The 24,047-nt window shown below is 40.1% G+C and overlaps 1 protein-coding gene across 5 annotated transcripts in view; it reads left to right on the top strand.

The window, feature by feature from the left end:
- Positions 1-1,474: 1,474 nt before the first annotated feature.
- The window catches only part of mink1 (misshapen-like kinase 1), a 63,158-nt gene continuing 40,585 nt past the window's right edge, over positions 1,475-24,047 (top strand). For 4 of the 5 annotated variants that reach the window (XM_072674266.1, XM_072674258.1, XM_072674240.1 and 1 more), the window contains exons 1-3: positions 1,475-2,779; positions 21,509-21,574; positions 22,897-23,079. In XM_072674266.1, the coding sequence (XP_072530367.1) occupies positions 2,723-2,779; positions 21,509-21,574; positions 22,897-23,079 (306 nt within the window). In that variant the 5' untranslated portion in view covers positions 1,475-2,722. The remainder of the gene's footprint in view (positions 2,780-21,508; positions 21,575-22,896; positions 23,080-24,047) is intronic. The other variant, XM_072674250.1, reaches the window with a different exon arrangement.

The raw sequence follows: 24,047 nt of genomic DNA, 5'->3' as shown, positions 1-24,047 counted from the left end.
CAGCTACATTAGGCAATCTCTTTGTTATAGACTTTTTTATTAAATAACCATTTAGTATGCTCTGTCATGATCAGATTATCTGTAGGTTCTGTACAGGGTATTGTTTACCAGTTTAAATAGAAAAGCTTAGTGCTGTAATTGTATTATGAAAACAAAACTTAGATTTTCTATATCTGATCATTAAAATATAAAGTATGTAAGAATTCTACACAATTTGACTATATATGACAATATGACACAATTAGTCTATATAACCAGCTATATCAGATGTTTAAGTATTTAGTGTCCATTCTTTAGCTTTATTAGATTCCATTGTTTTCATGAGACTTATAGTTTTTCTGCAGACATCTACAGATTTATTCCACACCTCCAGGCTCAAACATATATGATTTGTAAGGTTGTATGAAGTACTAATTTTAGTCCTTGCTTTTGTTTTTTTTCTGTTTTTTGCTTCTAATTGTTTGAAACACTATCTGTTACACAGTGACTGTTACAGTGAGTTATCCACATTCTCAACTTCACAAGTGTCAATGTCCATCATCAATAAAGGCTGAAGAACTTAAAATGTTTGAGTGATTTTATGTCTAAAATGATGGTGTGTGAAGGTAGAAAAACAATATTTAGAGACAAAAATCATGTAATGTCTCTAAATTGTCTCAAATGGAGGGAATGATTTATTCAACTGAGTGATGAAATTGTTGAATTTTGTTGAATTGAAAGAATAATTTATCAAAGTGTTGTGAATAATTGAACAAATTGAAGGAACAATTTATCAGGATGAGGGAATGGTTAATCAAACTGAGGGAAAGAGTTATCAAATTGAAGAAACAATTTATTAAACTGAGGGATTTTTTTTTTCAATTGGAAATGATTTATTAAACTGATGGAATGACCTTAAACAGGAACAATATATCAAACAGGGAATGATTTAACAAATTAAGGAAACAATTTATCAAATTGAAGGAACGATTTATTAAACTGAGGGTATGATTTATTAAACTGAGGTTATGATTGATCAGACCTAGGGAACAGTTTAACAGTTTGAGGGAATGGTTTTAGCAAATTGAAGGAATAATTCATTAAACTGAAGGAAAGATTAATCAAACTGAGGAAAAAAAATTATCAAATTGAGGGAGCGGTTTATTAAACTTGGGGAACGATTTATCAAGCTGAAGGAAATGATTTAGCAAATTGAATGAATGGTTTAGCATATTTAAGAAGCGGTTTAACAAACTGAGGTAAAGATTTTTCAAATTGAGAGAACAATTTCTATAATATGAGGGAAGGATGAAGTGAAATAAAATGCTCCCTTCACCCACCTGTGTGTTACAGTTTCCAACTAAGGCAGGTAGTTTGGCCCTGTTATGGTACCGTAGCACTTTTCGAGAGAGAGAGAGAGAGAGAGAGAGAGAGAGAGAGAGAGAGAGAGAAATAAAAGGAAAGCAGAAAAAAGAGAAAGATGGAGAGAAAGAGTGGTGTTGTGTGTTCGTGCAGAGGAGAGACGTCATAGCGCTGGAAAAACAGGACCGTACCAAAACAAGACTGAGAGAGAGAGAGAGAGAGAAGTTGGTCTCGTGAACGCGCCACAACAACGCCTGATCTTTCTGTACCTGCAGAGATTTAAAGTTAGGAGCAGGAGTCGTTGTAATCCACCTACGTGAAACGACTCGTCTCGTGTCAAAGAGGAGCCTCCTTCTCTGGAAAGAAAGGGTTCAAGTTGAAAACACCGTTTGACGTTTTCAACTCGGCTGGACGGAACGAAAGTTTCTGTCAGGCGACGTAAACATTTCATTTTATTGGGGTGCATTTCTGACCAGCACAGACTGGGCTTTGCGACTTAAACAGGCTCTTAAGGTCTTAAGGGCAATGTTGGAGCCCAGGCCGTGTGTTTAGGTGTGTGTGTGTGTGTGTGTGTGTGTGTGTGTGCGCGCGCGCGCGCGTGTGTGTGTTGCGTGGGCAGCACAGACGCGGTACGGTTATGGCAGAGAGGTTCGGCTGATGCGGCGCCGTTTTGTTTATTAGCTCGGTTCGTCAGCTTGGCTAACGCTAGCTTAGCCTACGCCTTAACTTCGGCTCGGTGAAAGGAAAAATTGGGCTTTTAGGGGGGGTTTTCGATTACGACACGACTGTCGCTGCACGTATTGACATTTTTCCTTCTCATAATCCCTCCGACTGCCTTTTTCGTGAGGTGCAGCAGCAGCAGCAGCAGCAGCGCGGGGCTTGCCAAAATGAGCGGTGAAGAGGAGTGCACTGTAGGGGCAGTGATCGGATCTCCAGCGAGGAGTGACCGCTGGAGCTAATGTAATGCAGCGCAGTCTGAGGATTAACAGCGTTGGCTAACATTAGCTACTTATCGCCTAACACGCTACCTGACAGACCGGGGATCAGTCGCAGTTGGCCTATAAACCTCGAAACAAACCCCGCAAACTAATTATTATTATTATTATTATTATTATTCGACATCTATATCGTAGGGAGGCCGGGAGGAAAAATACACAGCTGTATCTCTGCCGATTTATTATTTTTTATTATTATTGTTATCGTTATCGTTCACTGTAGCTGTCGAGCTGCCGAGCCAGATGGGACGTCTCAAGTTTTTCTGAGCCGCCTCTCCTGTTTGTGCCTCAACGTTGAATTAAAGGGCGAAGTCGAGGTGGTTTCTGCTTGAGGGAATATACGTGCTTTTCGCATTGGCCGCGGACTTTACGAACTTGGCTGAACCATGTCTGAAAACGCGCCCACACGGAGTTTGGACGAAATCGACCTGGCCGCGCTGAGGGTAAGTTAACTTAACAGCCGGGTAACTTTTACCTGCAAGCCACACCTGTACGAAACACCTGAGCGACTGGCTGTAGCTATCTCTCTTGCATGCACGTCGAGAATGGCAGTCGTGTAAGGTGCCTTGCGGGAGTCGAAAGTGAAGCACGACGTGGTCGTGACAGGCTGCTAACAGGTTTCCCTGAGCCTACTCGCCTGTATAACGAAGCCTGTTTGTTGTGAAGCAGCGCCACAGGCCACTAGGGCTTGTTTAGGGCTGAGCTCAATTATGACCGGGCCTGAGCACTTGCCTCAGGGTCAGCAGGCCTCTGTATTCATGAACCGGGCCCAAGCCTAGGCCCATGAGGATTGGTGTGAGGACTGTAGCCTACCCTTACTCTAAGATTAAAAGACCCATATTTTCCCCCTATGTTCACTTACCTACTGAAAACAGCCATACATCAATATCACATGGCCATTTCCAAGCTCTCTAGCTCATTAAAATGAAACCAACTGACTTACTGAAATGTAAATGAGACCACTTCTCATTGGCTCACCTGTCTCGTACCCCATTTAATACTGAAACCGTATTTATAACTTAAAGGGGCTGTATGGGATTCTCAGAACGGCTGCTGAACCGCAAAGCAAACTCCCTCCCTCCCTTCAGGGCTCCTTCAGAAGCTCCGCCCCCAAATTAATACATGATGGGTTAGCAAACTGTTATGATTGTTGCAGCTAAGCATAACAGGTGTGTTTATCTATCACAGTAAAAAATAGGTCAGCTACCCACCTATTAAGCAGGAATACTGGAACGTCTTCATCCCTGTTCATGTCTTTCAGTGCTCTGAGATTTCTCCTGTGCACAAGCACAAATTGTCGTTGTTTTTCTTAGTCTGAGCCATTTGTTCGTTTCCCATTTGAAGAAGCAGGGCTGAATGACTCATGACGGCTGAATTTGACACAATTTGGATTGAAATCGTATACAGCACCTTTAAGTCTGAAGGGATGGGGTAGATAGACTGTAGGCTGAATTGGAGGCTCGATGGAAATGTGTTTCAGTGTTGTGACATCACAGTGTTGTGACATCACAGTGTTGACAGTGATGTCACAATGGTTGGCGTAAAAGCAGTACCTTTTTAAACGTTTAACAGTGTTCACACACTGCATCAGACTTATAAAAAAAGAGAAAGTTCATTTTCCCTGATATGGGCTCTTTAATGTCTCTGTGTTATAGCTTTCAGTAAGGGCTAATGTTGATCTGTTTTGGAGTGTTCCCGCTGCGCCGCAGCCAAGCATTCCTGCTTCCGAACAGCTTCTCGTCAGCTGATTTTTGTTTATTTCTCTTGTGGTTACTGGGTACATCCTGCAGTCTCAGACACGCCAGTTGAATCTCTGTGTTTTTTTGGCAAATCACAAGTGTTTGCATCTTGATGTATTATGGTTATTGTAATTGTGTTGAAATTGCTGATTGTCTATCTGTATCTCTTTCTGTATTTGTCTCTGTCTATCTCTCTATGAAGGCAAAAAAAACAGTATACTGGTATTTGTGTCACGCAGGTAGCGGTTTTCAGTATTTGTGACTTTAAGGGTATGGTTTGGTCAAAAATCAAATGACGCTTCATCACTGGCCCCAGATGCAGTCGATCAGCCAAGACATCTGAAGTTTGCTTCTTTTGTTTAGAACAAGAGATGATAATGCTAGGCTACTTTTGCACCCGTCTTGCACTGTCCTCGATCCCATCATGGTAAATACATGGCCAAAATGTCTCCCAGACACTCAAAATGGATCCAGATCTTTGCTTACATATATGAACCTAAAAAAACCTGAAATAAACTTGTCGACACAGCCCAATGAAGAGTTCCTTCCGGTATTAGCATAAATGTTTAAATGAGGTCTGTCTTTCTGTCTGCCATGTTATCAAGTAGTTAGTATGAACATATTTGCACAGCGTTTGGATATATTTTTAAAGCGAGTACATTAAGATTGTGGTGTATATTTACATATATGAGATTGGTGACCGTCCTAGTTCAGACTTTGTTAGCCCTACTAGCCTAGCATCTTTCATTGTAAACTAAAGAAGTACATGTGATCATGTCATGTCGTGATCATGTCATGGCAGATCCACTAAATCTGGGGTCAGAGAAAAATCACGTTAACTTGATTTTGTGCCAGACTAATCCTACAATAAATAACAAACTGCAGTGTCATTTGCTAGATTCTTTAGATTGTTTGACAGTAACGGTTTAAGCCCTTAGTTGCGGGATGTTCTGCATCAAAGAAGACTTATTCGCTGATAACCAGTCAACATCTTTATAAATATGTGAGTGTGACTCTGACGCTTACTGATCCAGAGGAGTACAATGCATCCTAAAAGCATACCTGTGCTGTTTTTGCACTTGTAATTACTGAAAAATAATCTTTAGAATGAAATCAGCCTGGACTGATATACACTAGAGTTGAATAATAGTATGTTTCCTTCTTAGAAATGTGGCCTATCTGTGGGTAAAGAAAAAGTATTCTTACAACTCAGCTGAAATTAGAATGTAATATTGATATGTTTGATCACATTTAGCAATACTTCAAGCTAAAAATATTGAAGGAAAACGAAATGCAAACAGTCATGTAAGGACAAGCTATGTAAGCTGCGTCATTCGTAAGACATTCTTTACGCATATGGGATCGGCACTCTGCAAGTTAACTTATTATCGTTATAAATACTGATTATTGTAATTCCTCATCTGATCCTGTACCATACACTGTCAGCAATAATGGTCTCAGGGTCTATTGGCTCATAACAATAGTGAAACCCTCTTTTTGGTGCTACATTGAACCCCTTTTAAAGATTCTATATAAAAGCATGCATAAGAGGTTTTTCCATCATAGAGAATAACCATTTAAACATTCATATTGTTCTTTAAGTTGTCATTGATCTACATATAGCCGCTGCCTTTACTAAGGAGTGTGTCAAAAGTATGAGGGCATTAAGATTTTAGCTCTGACCTTAGTTCCTACCTCAGTATAACACAGCACACTGAGCTTTGGTCTGAACGAGTGGTAGGCCTGCAGAGGAGGGAGTGGTGACACTGAATAAATGCATTTAGTGTAATCATATCATGTTAAGCTCTGTTCTACACGGGGAATTCCCAGCAAAATACGATACTATTCAGTGGACTCTGCATCAGAGAGTAGACCACAGTAAAGACTGTACTTGTGAGAGGCCTGTATTTATGTCAGACCTGTACAAATGTAATGTAATGTAAACAGGGGTGTAACAGTATGTGCAATCGACCTGAACCAGCCCAGTCTAGATGTTCTGGTTGAGTGCGCACACGGTGGTCTGTGAGTGCAGATTGATGAACGTAATGCAGAACCAAATTCCTCAAGAGCTCCAAGAGTTCCACCCGAAAACCTTAAGCAGTAAGCCGTTAGCAAGTTAGAAACATGCCATGCAAAGCTGGGGTTAAGCTGATCGGTGTCTCATTATGGCGAGTGCCTGTTCTCTTGACCAAGAGTTTTTTCTTGCGTTTTTATTTTGATTTTTTATTATTATTATTATGGTTTTTTTTGTACTTTACAGTTCTGTAGTCAGGTGTGACCTATTGCCTTTTGGGTTTTTAATATATTTATTTATTATTATTATTATTTTAAAATCAGCCCTACATAAAAAACAAATGTCCTGTGTGTTTTACTGTTTATATTTGACTGCTTAAAGAAGTTCGTACTGTACCAATTATACCTGTACCACCCTGGATGGATCAATAATCAATATTGATCGAGATTAGTAATCATAATTTGAACTTCTGTCTGTTGCTCTGGGATGTCAAAACTGATGTGGCCCTTGAACTGTGACTTCTGTGTGCAAATTGTCATTGACCTGAGATAATTGTATTATTTTTAGGTGGCCACACCGACTGTATCTCACATGTAGAGCTTTATGCCAGATTAGGCTCAAACGCTAACTTCTAACTTTTATTTCTGTTATTTCTGTCCCCTTAAGCTCTGTTTTTAATGTGTGTTGAACTGACGACACCTACACAATACGTACAGAACCTAGTTTCGTACTAGTTCATAGTAGTGAATGACTCATGGTAGATGCTGGAAGGCATAGCAGTTACCAGAGGCGGTGTATCGGTATTGATGGGCATTGGTGTTGGGCTGATTTCAGCAGGACATGTTTGATCACAAATCAGAAGGACAGGAAAAAAAATGAGATTTTGATTGAATCCTCCAACAAAGCTTGCCTGCAGGAGCACACACACACACACACACTCATTTTTACAGTTATAACTGCAGTATTACTCTACTACTCAAATGTAATTGTGGGATTACATAAAGTGTAATATGTCCAAATGTTTGTGAGCACCACTTCTATTGAGTGCATTCAGCTATTTTAAGTTGTACTCCTTGCTGACACACATTAGCAAATGCACACACAGCTTGTCTAGTCCATATAAAGAAGTACAGCCGATAGAATAGGACTCTCTAGAGCTAATGAACATTAACCTATTGGCATGAACCTATATGTCTAATGCCACTGTGTTCTCTGGAATGATGACGCTCTGTCCAATACTTTTGAGATGATCTAGGGAGTTGGGGATGAGGTGGGGTAGTGGTCAGCCAACATTCAGACCTCACTAACACTCTTGTTACTAAATGCACATCAGATCACTCGTAGCAATGCTTCAAGATCTAGTAAAAAGCCTTTCTTTTTTATTACCTTTGATTTTGGAAGAAACAGAGAATCAGCAGGGGTCTTAATACTTATAGTCCATATTGTGTATACGGTTACTTAATGAGTTACATTACATACTTCAATGAGTTACAGAAATGTACATTATTATTCAATGTTTTACACTGTAAAACAAAGTAAACAAATACAAATGTGCCATTGAGTTTCTCTACTTTTACTTTTCACAGTGAGCCACTTGTGAGAACAACTGAATCTAAAATTCCAGCTTTCATTCCTTGTCACCATTTATAAAACTGCTGATGCATGCAAAAGTTAACTCAGGCCTATAGAAGGGGACACAGGACCCAAATGTGTCTAGCATTTCAGAGTAGGAAAGATGTCAACTCCCCTGTGTGATCCCATTCATTTGAATATGAACGTCCACCCCTGAACCCAGATCAGCTTTCAGAAATATGATCCAGCCTCCAAAATCCCAGCTAAGCCAGCGAGCTAATCGGCAGTGTGTGCTCGCTGACTGTGGGCTTTCCCGTAGCACAGCTGAGCCAGTGGGGCGAGTTTAGAGGAACCAGGAGAACCTGTTGGAGTGGGAGTTTTTTGACCTGGAACGGAAGGAGCATTGATAAAACTTACAGATTTTTTTTCTTTTTTCTCTTTAACCTTCAAGATTAAGATCTGCAGGCTTAGTATTTAATATTAGTCGTTAGTAGTAGACTAATTCTGCTGTTTTTGAAACCTGCAGTTGGTCAGAGCTTATGTTATTGTAGTTCTACCACAGTTTTAGTCCTGATGTTTACTATTCGATCTTCAATAGCTCAGATATCTAAGTCTAAGTACTATCTAAGTACTGCTGCATTCAAGTGCTGAGGAAGGGTCATACAACTGTTTCCAACCACATTAATTTTTTATTATTATTATTTAATTTTCACTGAAACAGGCTGCCCATTAAACAACCATGCTCTGCCGCTGATTGCGTTCAGCGACAAGGGTGTTAGTAAGGTCAGGATAATGGATAATCACCACCCCACCTCATCCCCAACTCCCCAACTCCTTCCGGAAGTATTGGATGGAGCACCATCATTCCAGATACATTCCACAACTCAATGCTGGGGGGCTTTATACCCCTCTATCCCACACCTGGCATTAGACGTGGTGCCAATAGATTTATGTTTATCTGCTGCAGAGAGTCTTATTCTATTGGCAGTACTTCTCCATAGGGACTAGAGAAGCAGTACATCTGTGTCAGCATTGGGTACAACTTAACATGGCTATATTTATTCATTAAAAGAGGTGTCCACACATATTTGGACATCTCTCTCTGTTTCCAACCTCATTAATTAGTTTTGTTGTTGTTGTTGTTGTAGTTGTTTTAAGCTGTGTTCTGATGAAAGACATCACTGAAACAGGCTGCCTATCAAACAACCACGCTTTGCCACTAATTGCTGGTGTAGAGAGCGTCGATTAGATTTTTGTAATGGGAGTGTTTTGGTTCTGTTGTTCTCTGCTCTGGTTCTGTTCAGGCAGTGTTCTTCATTGTAGGTCTTTTGGTGGGCTCATTTAGGGGTGGGAGATATGGTGAAAATATTGTATCACAACATGTAAAGGCATTTTTATTTTACACAATGTTTATCATAATACTTTTTATGCACAGACAAATTGCATCAGTAGTGACAGATTTTGAAAACGGCTATCCAGATACTTTCCCATACTTAGTACAATGTCTTTTATTCAAAATGTGCTGCACTCCTTCCAACTAAACCTGACTAAGTACATTCGCTGTACTGAAATGTGCAGTTGGTCAGCATTCTTTAAGCACTGACGATATTCGTGATCTGCTCTGAAAAGTATATTGTGAATCACGAGACTGTAAAAATTCTGTCGTATTGCCCACCCCTAAGCTCATTAACTGTCAAGCTTATTTTTTAACTGTTGGTTGTGATTTCTAGACTGCAAGGGAACAAAGTGGACCTGCAGAAATCGTTCAGGGTGCCCATCGGAAAGTTTAGACACCCATAGAATGCCCTCAGCTAATCATGTCATGTTGGAACTAACTGTGGTATAATAATATATACAATCACATTTTCCAGCTCTAGTAACTACTATATATTTTTCATTTACTGTGAAAGTAAATTGTAATTTAATGCATATTACTAATACTAAATGTATTACAGTTGTCAATACCGGAAAGTAGGATTAATGTAGGATTTTAAAAACTTATTTTTATTAATACAGCTCTAGGGATGGGCAATATGGGGGAAAATACAATAATATAAAATTATACATAATATCATTGCTGTCCCATGTTGCCAAGAGGTAACTTTACGGGAGAACTTGTAATGTAAAAAAAACTTTGTTTATGTTGGAGAATTTCTATTTGTTTATACATCATGAAGTAATTCTGCCAATTTTGCACCAATAGCATGAGAAATATCCACACGCCCACTGTGAATTCTCTAGAAATTTACCTGCTTTATTTACACATGTGCTTATTTGGACATGACCCGGACCTGTACTAGGGGGCTGGCAGGATAAAGCCTGGGTAATGTCTAGTACAGCTGATTTCCATTCACACATACAGCTGCTCTGGATAATGTCCGGAAAAATTCTGGGTTACCATGCATGTCTGAAAGGGACTTAGGCCTACTCTAGGTAACATGGGTATGCAATATGTGGCAGTAATGATCTGCTCGGTAGATTTAAAACTCCTTAGAAACCCCTCCAGAGTGTGTGTGTGTGTGTGTGTGTGTGTGTGTGTGTGTGTGTGTGTGTGTGTGTGTGTTTGCGTGCATAGCAGTGAGCGGGTTTCATGGAGGCCAATCTATCAAACAAAGAGCGAAAGTGAATCATCCGTCTTAAAGCTCTCTGTCTCAGCACAGGCCGCAGAGCTGTGGCGGTACTGTCACTGGGTTATTGGTCACAGGCTTTTGGGTTTGATACTCAGGTCTACTTAGCTGCCACTGTTTAGTCCTTGAGCAAGGCCTTAACCCTCTCTGTCTCAGAGACGCTGTAGCCTGGCTTTCTACAGTTTACACACTGAACTGCACTAAAACAGGTTAACCAGGTGGAAATTCGTCTCTCTCTTTAAGGGAGCATGCAGTGACTATGTCCACAGTATACTCAGAAAAAAATGTGACCTGTTGGGATGCAAGTCATTGCACTACAGATGTACAGTGACGCTGCATTACCAGCAGTTCAAATGAACATGCTTGGAGGAGAACACTAAGTACCAGTTCAGCTACATCAGCGGACAGACCCTCACTGGGTAGCATTATGCTGAATTGTTGGGGGAGCTGGAGGGCCATCCTATCCTCCCAAAAGAGACAACCGTGCACTCTCTGAGACTCCTGGTAGCAGATGGGTGTGGCCTCACACTATTGAAACTTCGTGGGGAGGAAAGGACTCATGCTCAAGCTGGCTGCGCCTCTCCGGAGACCAGTGTGCTAAATTTATTGCCATTGCACAGCAGGAATGACAGAATTCAACCTGTTTCAATGTGTTTCACTGTTTCACGGTGGGTTAGCGATCTCAGCAAGGGCACCTCAGCCGTGGATGCCAGTCCTGGGATTCGAAATCTTGTGAAATCTTGTGGTCCCAAGCCTGCTTCTCTAAACTTTAGGCAATATCTGCCCCAAAATGAAAGTGTTTAAGAGTGTTGGCCTGTTGAATTAAATTCATTTCACCAAATTATTGACCTAAAGAGACACAGTTAAAAGCTTTAAATGGTGTGTTTGTTTGTTGTAGGTAATCTAGAAGAGTATGTTGGGGAAAGCAGCTGTAAACCAAAACAGTGTTGCGAATCCCGAATTGTAGCTTTTGAAAATTTGTACCGTTTGGTACGATTGTGGTGAAGAGAGTCTCTGGAGGGAGAGAGCTTTAATCAAGATATGCTATATTGACAAAAAATATTGTCTAGATCGCTAATTTGTCCTTCTGGAATCAAGTATCGGTTGGAGTAACTGTCTTTCCTGTCCAGAGAAGGCTTTCTACTTGGTTTTGGAGCATTGCTGTGAGGATGTGACTGGATTCAGCAACAAGCGTGTTGATAATGTGAGGATATTGGATGATCACCACCCCACTTCATCCACAACTCCTCGCAGAAGTAACACATTCCAACACAGTTTCACTGCTTCACAACTCAATGCTGGGGAGCTTTATACCCCTCTATCACACGCCTGGCATAAGACGTGGTGCCCAGTAGGTTTATGTTTATCTGCTCCAGAGAGTCCTGTTGTATTGTCAGTACTTTTCCTCATTGGGTACAACTGCTGAATTAATTCAATAAAAGAGGTGTCCACAAATATTTGGACATCTCTCTCTCTCTCTTTGTTTTTCTGGTGAGTTGATACAGTGTATTATATGCCACAGCTCTGCAGCCTGTGTGGTGTAATTCTTTAGAGAGGGCGAGAGAGAGAGAGCTTTGGGAGGGATGATTCACTTTAGCTCTTTGTTTGATAGATCACCCTGCACAAAACCCGCTCGCTGCTATGCACACAAATGTTATGAGATATATAAACACACACAGACGCATACATTGTCTGAAGAAGTTAACCCATTATTTAACAGGGTTCCACTGAGGTCTTAACTTTGTGAAAGAGGCATCTTGCCTACAGGCAGCAACAAAACAGCAGCAAGTAATCAACTGCAAGTGTCACTACTGGCATTATCGTTACTGTGATAAATGACATCGCAGTCCGCTTTTCAGAGTATACTGTGATTATCCTCGTTTTTTCCAGAACACTAAAGAAATGTTGCAAGAGATTAGACCAATTACAAAAAGCCTGCATACAACTGCAACCAGTGTAATATGCCATTATCATTTTTATGCCATTATCTAATTTTAGCCATATTTTGCAGATTTTACATACTTGTAATATTCCAGGGTCTTAAAATCACCCTGACTGAAGATTACGCCTCCATTTTAGTCAGTGTTTCAGTGATCATTTTCTCTAATATATAACAGTATCCTCATTTGCTGTCACACTGGTGGTTTCTCAGGCCTCTTTTAGCTTCAGTGGACTCTGGGAAAGCAGTGCAGTGCAGTTTGCAGTGCGCTGCAAGCTGAGGTGACGCGGACGCCCAAATAAGTGTGAGATTTGTGGAACACACTGATCACTAGGATACTTGTGGTAGTGTGAAGGTCTGGAGGACACACACATGTTTAACCTTAGGAAATTTCATGCCTAGTTAAATAAGTCTCACATGTTATCTCCCATAAGCTTTCAAAAAAAAAAAAAGTAGACCATGTCCAAATGTTTGTGGACACTGCTTCTAATTCCACTACTTGAAGCTGCACCCATTGCTGACCCAGATGTGCAGATGCGCACACACTAGTCCCTGTAGAGAAGTACTGCCTAATAGGAAGTACTGCAGAATAGGACTCTCTGGAGCAGGTAAATGTGAACCTATGTGTTCTCTGGAATAAAGGTGCTCTGTTTTTTTTTTTTTTAGGAATCAGTTGGGGACTAGTTGTGGGCTAGTTGGGGTGGTGATCATCCAACATCCTGATCTTACTAACGCTCTTGTTGCTGAATGCAATCAAATCCAGTGAAAGGTAACGTCAAGCCAGAAATATATTTCACACCACAAATGCAGATGCTTCGAGCTACGCAAACACGGTTTTGCACATCATGCAAACTGCATTTTGGACATTGCCACAAAAACCACTACCGCGACAGCCAAGACTGGCCAAGCTGCCTTGAACCCATGTAGGGCAAAGGTCCAAGTCCCTCGTTCTAATCTTACTTAACTGCGCATATCCAAGCTGTCAGTCAAGGACTCTGGGAGGAACCTTAAAAGGCCTAGGAAGATATGAATGTACCTGATTGAGCGGTGTTCATATTTTAAACAAGACATTTGTGTATCATGCTAACTTGCTAAGGGAGCTCTAATGGGCAAGTCAGCGAGGCTAACGTGGTGCTGACTAACGGGTAACTTGGGCTAAGACAGGCTAACTTGGGCTAACCGTGTCGTAGTATGTGAAAAGATTTTATTCCTAGCCATTTTGAGGCGTTGCTATTGGTCCAGTCATTATACTGACCTGAACAGAATGATGTTTGCAAATTGAGTTTCACTGGTCAGCTATAATGTCAGAACAGCAGTTTACAGAGTCTTACTGAACTGATTAATTCCTGTAACCACATTTATATGACAAATCATCACCTCTTCATTACAGTCCAGACCTTTAAAGGCTCTCTGTTTTGTCCTCTATAGCCCATCGTGACTTAAGAATGCATATTGAGTGTGTATAGAAGAACTCTGCATTTGCAATACGTTGCCTTATACGCCAAACATTGCCTTATTGTTGAAACAGCTTAAACAGCCAAAAAAAAACACTAAGATCTCTTTTTTTTTTCTGAGCAGCATTTTTAAAACATCTTTACTTGACCAAAAAGGCAGGGCTTGTACTCAGAAAAACTGGGTGGCGTGGCCGGCATTGATGAAGTTCATTTTCTGAGACGTTCTATTTATCTAATCTAATGTGAGATCACGATGCATATGGACGTTTTCATGATGCAAAATATGTATCATGATTTAATGAGAATGAATGCTATTTGTAATGAAACCTGGTCAGTCATCGTTCAAGTATTGAAGATTTCCTGAAACACTGAGAGAACCATATTATCAAAACGGAGCACATTTCATTATGAGAAGGATGAAATGTTGTGTTGCCCTCCTCTAACTTCTAAGTGAGGATGTATGGAATTACAGCTCTGTGGAATTAAATACATAAATATTGAATTATTAAAATCAGATCAGAAACTGTATCAAACATTTGTAGCCATACAGCCCTAACAGAACCGTATCACCAGCCGAAACCAAGCTCAGAGCAGTGAAATAACCCCAGGTGAGTTATAAAGTTATGCGGTTTCTGTCCTTTATCAGGAGTTACAAAAGCTGGAAACAGTAGTACAGCTGTTGCAGAGTATTGCATTACTGCAATAACAGTGTATGAGTTTCTGCAGGCAGTTTAGTTGTCTTGTTCTGTGCCATATGGTAGCCTACATGAGGTAACAGCATACTTTTGAATTGGGCATGGAAGCAAACACACAGACACACAAAAAGCGCACATACAGTGTTTAAATGTGTAGAAATGAGAAGGTACGTTGGAATGATCCAGTTTACCTAGCGGCAATAACATTAGAGTGCATTCAGAGGTGGTCTTCATTCTGCAGTCATTCATATGGAAAAAGGGGGAGAACAGGGAACAACCTGAGGCGTTATAAATGAGGAGACTGGCCGCCAGTCGAAAAATGAATGGCTGTTCTTTCAAAGCTCGGCATGGTGTCTGTTTACTGGTTAAGTCAAACACTGGCAATTATTATTTTGACCACAAAGTAGAAGAGCTAAAATTACAAAGGTATAAAATGAAGATTGATTGCAATAATCTGTAGTATTTAGTGATGAATCTGTACATTTAGAGCATTAGTCGTAACACTGCATTAAAACTAACGTCACCCTATGGATACTCTACATTAGCCTAGCTAGCTCTCGTTTCACATTTCTCTTTGTCTCAATTCTGCCATTTCAAAGGCACGGGTATAAAATAACGCACCTAAAGTAAGTTCTATGGCTTTACCGCAGTACCTTTACCTGTGTTTTTGCTCTGCTCACCCCCCATGCATACAGGTTGGGGTGTGTCTGTCTGTGTATGTCTGTGTGATAGGTATATATACATACATACATACTATATGATATATATATATATAGCTTCAAGTCTTCTCTTCACAGTTGAAACTGTCTTGGTCTTGGTCTAGTGTTAAGATGGGGTGTCATGTGAGCTGCCTATCACACACAAGGTACTCTCAGAAACCTGTCTTCTGATGATGTTGTGGATGTGAGTCTGAGCTCTTTAGTTTTCTCTAGTGTTAAAGAGCTTTATTGTGTAGGAAACTGTTCTCACACCATTGTGTCTTAATATGTAATTTCTCAAAGGACAGAGCAACATTTTTAGGAGGTCAAAATGCCTTTCTTTATTAAGTGTCGTCTTCTAGACATTTTAATAGGAATCTGAGTGCGCAATGACCGTGGTGCAGAATGCTGTAACAGTTCCTACACTGATTTTATATAGATGAAGGGGTTGTAAATGATAAATTATTTACATTAGCTGCCAATGCCCAATTTACTTATATATAATATGTATATATGTATTAATAATAATAATAATAATGTAGGATCCTTGTTGTTAAATGCTAAAAGAATAACAGATAAATGCTAATTGTCCACCATATACTATCATAGTGCACATGCATCTGAAATGATCACAGCAATTTTTTGACTGTGTTTTTGTCACATCTCCTTTGCTGAAGGTATTGAGCTCATCAGTATAATACTGCCTGTGTGAATAAAGCTATTTATTTGTATAGAAACGCTATTTCCACGTTTACATTTCACACCAGGCATTATGGAGCGCTAATGTAAAACATGTTTGTTGAGCAGAACTCAACACAGAAAAATGTTTTATGTTCAGTATAGTGTAGTTTTCCCTCCCTTATTCCACCCAGAAATATGACCTTAATTTAGGAAATATCTGCAATATAAAAGGCTGTAATGCTACTTTGTGTTGTTCTTTTTGAAATAATGAATGAATAAGCCATTCTCAACAATTGCAGGTTCAGGTTCGTGCATTTGTGGGTGTTTTGCTTAAGTTAAGTATTCATGTAGTCCAACAAAAGTAGATTATTTTGGTCTAAATAATGCAGGCCCCAGCCCAACAGATTGTTCTAGGGAATTCGAATGATGTCAGAATTGGTATAATTTCCTTTAAAGCCAGAGTCTGTACAGTTTACATTTTTAAAAATGAGTCTGAACATCTGTCAAATCTATTTATTGTACTCAGGAAATGCAGAATGTTTGCTGGGCTCTTACTTTTATTCTACTTTTATTCCTATTCTCAAAAAAAAAACAGCAAGCATAGATAAACAGTCTGGCACTACGGTTGGGCAGAATTCACTTACGGTCTCAGAATATTACCACAGTACGCAATATTACCGGGGGTGGAGAGTAGTGAAAGAACTGCAGAAAGTAATGCAGATGTTTACGTGACTTCCGTGCCATCTAATGCTGCATTAAACCGTAAATCAATCAAATACGAAGTTCAGTTTGCTCACAAGCTCCCAGACTAAGTGAACACTATGCGCTATTTGGATAATTCGGCTAGTAGCCTAAATCCCACAGCACTGTGCGTGTTCCAGCTAAATGAGGCTCAAATCATGTTTCGACAGTTTGTGAGCTCTCGCAGCGGCCCTAATCTGTGGCTCTCTTCAGTGTACATGGGGAAGGGGTGGGGTGGTGTACTAGATGGACGCAGAACAGAACTTGACACAGTAGACACAGCATAATAATAAACTGTCTATAAACTGTCCTCACTTTTATATACTGCCCAACCCAGACCTAAACGCATACAGTCAGTCATGTGGCTAAATAAAATCTCTCATTTAGGTCTGCTTTGTAAAATGCATTATGATGTTTATGGAAGCTCATCTTTGTAAGTTTTGAACTCTTATGACTGTTGGTTGTGTATTAATAAACAACATTTCCCAGCTCCCCAAGCCATTTCCTCACTCAAATGAAGGCAGCTGACATGTGAAGCAGGTTATGTCCTACAGTTTGTCAGGTAGTTTATATTAAAATGTTTTATTTGTTTGTTTATTTTAACAAAGGACCAAATATTTAATATAAGCCAGCAAATATTTAGAATTTTACCATTTTCCCTTTTTATTTCTATCTGCATCTGTTCATGCATTTGTAAGCTTCTGCTGGTTTGGGTTTCCTCTCTTTACATGATTTGCACAATAGTGATTTAGGTGCTAATGGCGGTCCCTTGTGGAGAATCTAAATTGTGTAGCAAATGATACGGAACTGTCATACAATTAACTTCATTATTAAATTTAAAAAGGATACAGTGATGTGTTTTATGAGTTGGTAGCTTATGTTATATTCACAGTGTGACTTTATTTTTTTCTTTTTTGTGCAGTACAGCACTTGAATAAAGAGCAGCAGGCATGAATGGCACCGTCTGACTCTTTCCCAGTTTCCACTTCCATCTCTGCAGCCCTGATTGAAGGTCTCCAGCCTTCTGATGTCACGTTTCCCCACACACTCCTTCTCTACACCTCCTCTCCCTCTCTCTCCCTCACTCTCCCTCCCTCTCCCTCTCTCCTTCCCACTCACTGAGTAGGAGGCGGGCAACCCTGTCATCATTTTCAACTAATCGCTTTCTCTTGCTCTCTCGTCCTGTTTCTCTCTCTCTCATTTCCTTTCACATTCATTCTTGCAGTGTTCTTTGGTTGCTCCAAAGGTTTTAGTCATGTTTCCACTGTTTCTCACTTTTTTTCTGCGTGTGTATGAATATGTATGTATGTATGTATGTATGTATGTATGTGTGTGTAAATATATTTGCTTTCCAACTCCTAATCATGTCTTGCTAATCTTCAAGCTGTAGCAGATTACACGTCCATACACTTCTATGGCGCTGTCGAGTTCTTGCATCAGCTCGTTGTGGTTTTGTCTGTGTGTGTTTTTATTTCCCCCTGAATTTGAATGTAACCACACATCCTCTAAGCAGTCTCTTCATGTTGTTTACTGTCAGAGGGAAGTGTGTGATCTCTTTTAAAAGGAGAAGGAAAAGGCAATATGAAAGAGAGAAAAAGATGAGAGCACTAGGTGTGTGAGCGAGAGAGATGTGGAAAGCAGCAGACCTGTCCACCCACCCAAGGCCAAGGCCACGTTGAAGGAGTGTGTGTGTGTGTGTGTGTGTGTGTGTGTGTGTGTGTGTGTGTGTGTGTGTGTGCGCGCGCGCATGTGTGACTGTTTTTAACCTACTTCACTGCGGTACGCGGCTCTTGGCAGTGTTTTACAGCCATGACTTGGAACACACATGTGAACAAGCATAGTGGATGTGTCTTGACACAGCAACACACACTACGTACCTGCTTGGGATGCACGGATATGGGGTTCTGGGCCTATGCTGAGAATTCTCATATACATATCTACTAACATTGATATGTAAACATTTAATAAAGTGTACAGAAAAAATCACTTCCATCTGAGTCCAGTCTTTGGGGTGTGAGTCCAAATCTTGGTCTAAATAGAGAATTTAGTCTTACTGTTGGCTTTTGGCATGAATTCGTATAAAAGTAATCATCTGTCAGGATCCACAAAGGGTGTCTAACATAACAGCCCGTTAGTCTGAGAGACAGAACTGAAATACTACATCTGTCCCAAATACATAAAACTAGTTATTATTTTTGAAATCACGTTTCAGTTTGTTCCACTTGGGGTCTTTTTACTCCTGATGCATGCGCATTGCCAAGGTAACAACACTATTAAGTAAACCACAATGAAGTAAAAACTAGCCAGAGTCATCATGCCGGTTGCCGGCCTCGTCCAATATTGCTTCTGCACCATTAGCATGCCAGCTGCCATTACCAAGCTAATGTTACCTTGCTAATTTTACATAATTTACATAATCCCACTGTACTAGCAAACATCTTTATTAAATCGTCGTGGCCGTCGTGGCCAAACTTTCACAAATGCTGTACGATCAAATGCATAATATGATGTTTGAAAGCACGGTCATTACTGGTCATTACCGAACAAGTAATGACCCTTTTAGCTAGGTTAGCGTTAGCAAACTGATGTTACAGTTGCTGCTGCTAAGCAAACCAGATCACTATTTCCGTGAAACAAGCAACGATAAGCCATTGGTATCCCCCTGTCGAGCAGTAATAGAGCAGCACTCTTTTCATTCCTCTCGGCTCTCTTAGGTCTCCCCAATGTTCCCATGTGTCCTCTCCCCTTACCTGATCCAAGGACTTCATCTGATGTAAAACATCAGTAACGTCAGATTCTTATAAGCTGTTCAGATCCTCTCCCGTACTGAATACAGTGATTTTTTGATTTTTTGATTTTTTTATTCAACATCTGCTGCTCTTCATCTAATTAAACCAGACTAACTACACTGTTAGGAATGAAAGCTGCAGCTGCAGCTCAGTATGATTTCTGCTTAAACTGGGTAATATGATGAACTTAATCATATAGTGCTGAATTTAGTTAACGTGATACACAATATGCTTTTCATATGGAGCATATAGGAGGATACTGTTAGTGCTTAATAAACACTGATCATCTGCAGGTTTCTTTACCAACAGTGTAATTAGACTGGTTTAATTAGATGAAGTTCAGCAGACGTTGATGGAAAATCACTGTATTCAGTAGGGCAGAGGATCTGAACTCTCCTACTACTGATGTAGATTAAACTTTTAAATATTGTGATGCCTAGCCCTAATTTGTGCCTCCAGACCGTCCCAGCAGTGTAGCAGTGTAATGCTGTGCTTCATTTTCCCGAGTTGACTGCATTCCAGTTAAACATTCGGTTATTTGTACATGATTTAAACATTTCTTTGACTTTTATCACAGCTGTTTTGATAATCCATTACTGATGTTTTAGGGTGAACCTTACCAAATTCTCACCCACTTTTTTTGTGTCCCAGATTAGCGTTGTTTTTAGTATTGTCGAATATTGTTGATGACGCATTATGCTGTATTTTGTGCATGTATTTTTGAGAATCTCCCCACTGTGGGACTAATAAAGGATAAAGGATTATCAAACATCATGGAAACATGTCCACAGATAGAAATTGGACAGTATTGTGTGCATGACTGATGTGATGAGAAACAGATGGCTGGATAGAAGTGGTAATAAATGGTATAATATTATTGCTGTTATCGTTTTTATTACTGCATGGTGTGGCCATCTATGAGTTTGAGCTCTGGGTTGGCTAGGCTCTCCTGAATTTCTTCCAAAAGGATCCAATACACTTCCATTTTTTAATTTTTTTAATAATTTTTTTTATCTGCAGATGCCAATACAATGCTGAGCTCATTTTGCATCTCTAGTATCCACAGCAGGCTAATAGTATAGGAGCTGCTCTAATCACTTCAGTGCACTACCTTGTCATTTGGTGAACAGACTAGTCTAACACACAGCTTTCTTATTCAAACATTTTGTCCTCCTTTAGCGCAAATAGACAAAGATAAAAACGACTGAGGCTTCAGCATGGCTGCTACTACTGCTGTGTTAGAAACCACATTAGTGGGTAATGATTCAGGCATTTCCGCAGTTGTAATTGGTGGCTGTTAGTTTCTTGGTTAGCCATGTAAGCCTCATAGCTAGAATTTAACTAGTATACTTCAGACACCAAGAATGCCTTGACAGATCAGTTCAAAATGTGTGTGATGGACAAGGACAATTTCATTTGTCATTCAATAAGTGTTAGGTCATCAGTCTGACAGCAACTGCAGATGTTAAACTGCTCTGAATCAGGAGAGAGAAGCTGGTTAGCATGAGCTGTGTTGGTAGGATAACAGTCTGCTCACCACAGGAGAAATTAAAGTCTGGCTGACAGAAAGCCCACAGATAATCGTTTAGATGAGAATGACTGACTCAGATCGAGCGACTGCTGTTGAAAGGACCGAAAGCTGAAATTAAAGGTTTTTTTTTTTTTTTTTATTCTCTGTGGTCACTCACTAAGCTAGTCTTTGCTGAGCTAGCTCGGCTACAGCTCCACTGAATATCAGACAACTCAGTTCATCAGCTGTTGGCGAAGTCAAGTAACCAGTCAAGTAACCAGTGTTCAGAGTAACAGAAAGGTTCTGGCATGTTTGGACTTGATCTCCCTTTCAAACAAACTCTGTGTGTTGTTAACTCACAACTTCGGTGGGCTTTTTTGGTTTGTTTGTTTCTCCACCTGTTTTCACAGTGTGACCTCGCCAATCAGTGAGCTCCTACAGCGCCCCCACCCTGTGGCTCTTTTAAATGTGAATGGGGGCCTATTTGGCTGTGAATTAGATAGACACTGCACTGAAATCTGACACATCAGATCAAAATACCGTCCTTATTTTGAGACCCCGTCAACATTTTTAAATGCAGTGGTATACAGTATTACCATTATAGCCTCCAATTCTAAGGTATAGCTGTACCAGCTGTACAATTTTGTGTGTGTGTGTGTGTGTGTGTGTGTGTGTGTGGTGTTTGAACACTCTTCTCTTTGTCTGTTTTCCAGGACCCAGCAGGAATCTTTGAGCTGGTGGAGGTCGTGGGCAACGGTACATATGGACAAGTGTACAAGGTGAGAAGAGGGGAATTAAAATCAGGTGCACCACATCAGCTGGAGATGATCAGAACATCGTTAGAGAGGATTCTGGAGGAGCCCATCTTTTTAGTTTGCTTTTGATGGTTGAAGTGAGTGGTATCCTCATGGCAAGATATAAGGAGCTTTGTGAGGCCTTCAGGAAGTCCAGAAAGGGATTTAAAAAGATATCAGAATCGGTCAGTCCACTTTGTATCATGACTAGCGTGTCAGTTTGGGTCTACAGTGTTCACTTTCCATTCAAATGTTGTTGTTTTGTAATATTGCTTGCCGTAAGAAACTGAAAATGTAAAGATCAACATGAACACTAGTGTCAGGCACATTTTTAGACACTCATTGCTTGAGCAAAAAATACATTTTCGATTTTTCGCAAAACTGTTCCTATTAATCAGGACAAATGTACAGGAGCATTGTGAATGTGGTCAGAGAGTCTAAGGATGACACTTGCATGGCACTGACAGTTTAAAAGCTAAAGGCTTAGTGGAAGTGTTACTGAGAGTTAAAAGCTAATGGTTATGCTAATGGTTTTCAGATAAATATTTAACACAAAGGTTTAACCCTTTAAAGCAGTGCTTGTGTCATTAATGCTGACATTTGCTGACAATGAATGAAGGTGAATAGTCACTAGACAGCGTTGTTCAAATAAGATCATGCGGACTGGTGACTACTAGCTTTTATTCATTGTTAGTAACATTAGCATGTATGGCTGGACCTTTCCGTTACACTACAATCCTCAGCCTCAGATCTACAACATGTAACTAATTCACTTATGCGTTTCATAGTATGTCCCAAACAGTTTGAGTAGTTACAGAATAATACGCCTTAAACCAGTGGTTCTGTCTGAAATGCTGCTAACTAATATTGCTAACAGAAATTTCTCATTTAAATGGTGCCATTCAATCATTCTAGCTGGTGCTAACTGAAGCCATGCCAGTCTGTATTACATTAAGATACTAAGATTTCTTTAAAGGCAAGTGCTGTAGTATGAGGTGCACTGGACTATGTGAGTGTAGAGTGACAGGGTGAGTTAGAGGTCAGTGCTGCAGGTGTATAACGGGATCAGTTGGTGGTCATTGTGCCGTATTGTAAAGTGATGGAGGGTCAGATTGAGGTCATTGCTGTAGTGTAAAGCTTATTGGACTGTAAGAGTGTAGAGTAAAAGCCTCCTGATCAGATATCTCCAATATAGGCCTTTCTCTAGCTATTAATAGAGCCCACATCTGCTAGCAGCTAGTCCTAAACTCTATATCCCCCTCTTTTTCTTCTCCCTCTTGCTTTCTCTCACGCTTTCTCTCTCTCAGGGACGCCATGTGAAGACTGGGCAGCTGGCTGCTATAAAGGTGATGGATGTCACTGAGGAAGAGGAAGAGGAGATAAAAGCTGAAATCAACATGCTGAAGAAGTACAGCCACCACAGAAACATCGCCACATACTACGGAGCCTTCGTCAAGAAGAGTCCACCGGGCCATGATGACCAGCTCTGGGTCTGTGTAACACTGCAGCAATACTGCAGTGTGCAACTTTTCTGCTGTCACACAAAAACCTATAGCAACTTTACAGGAGAGGGAAATTACCTTTCAATGGAAGTCAGTGTGAAATAACATTTTCTTTTGGTCCATTAGGAAACATTTGATACAATATAAAGACCAACTGCCAGATTTACATTAAGTCAAAGTGAAAAACTGCCAAAAAAAGAGATGTAAGGTTTTTGGGTGACATCCGTGAAAATGAGCTTATCACATAAAACTATGTAGTGAAATATGTATTTTTTCATTTTTATATTGAAGTTTGATGCACCATGTTAACAATGTCTTTCTAAATTTAGCCTTCATGCCCCATGTGCATATAGTGCTCATAAAATTATTCACCCCCTTGAATGTTTCCTTTTTTTATTACAATATATCAATATATTTTAGTCAATATATTTGACCAAAAAAAACAACAACAATACTGATATAGACATTGGCGATCACACATACATCTCCCCTAAATACTGTCTAGAAAAGGTCTGGGTTACCATGCATGTCTGAAAGGCTCTCCATTTCCCTAATTGTGAGACCACTTGCATGTAGAACTATGACCTCCCAAAGGATCCCCACATATGAAAAAAGTGGGTAATGTCCTTTGAGGTGTATAGTCTGTTGTGTTTGAATTTGGCTGGAGCTTTGCGGATACTCCTGTCTGGTTTTGTACTCCTTCTCAGGCAGTAACATGAATTTGGTACAGGGCTCCTGGCACTTTATGACTAATTTAGTGTTCAGTATGAACTCGAGTCTGACTGACGGTGCATAATTAGGCTCTGTACGAAATAACCCAGAATAATCACAGTGACAGTCAGAATCAAAGTCCGTTTTATTTACCAGGGTAATTTGTCTTTGGGATTTCTGTGTGTACTGTTGTTTAATATCTGTCATATGAAAGTTCATATATGTATGTTAAAGACCTTTTTTTT

The sequence above is a fragment of the Salminus brasiliensis genome, chromosome 1 (assembly GCF_030463535.1).
Source record: "Salminus brasiliensis chromosome 1, fSalBra1.hap2, whole genome shotgun sequence".
NCBI lineage: Eukaryota > Metazoa > Chordata > Actinopteri > Characiformes > Bryconidae > Salminus > Salminus brasiliensis.
This window is presented reverse-complemented; position numbering and strand designations above follow the sequence as displayed.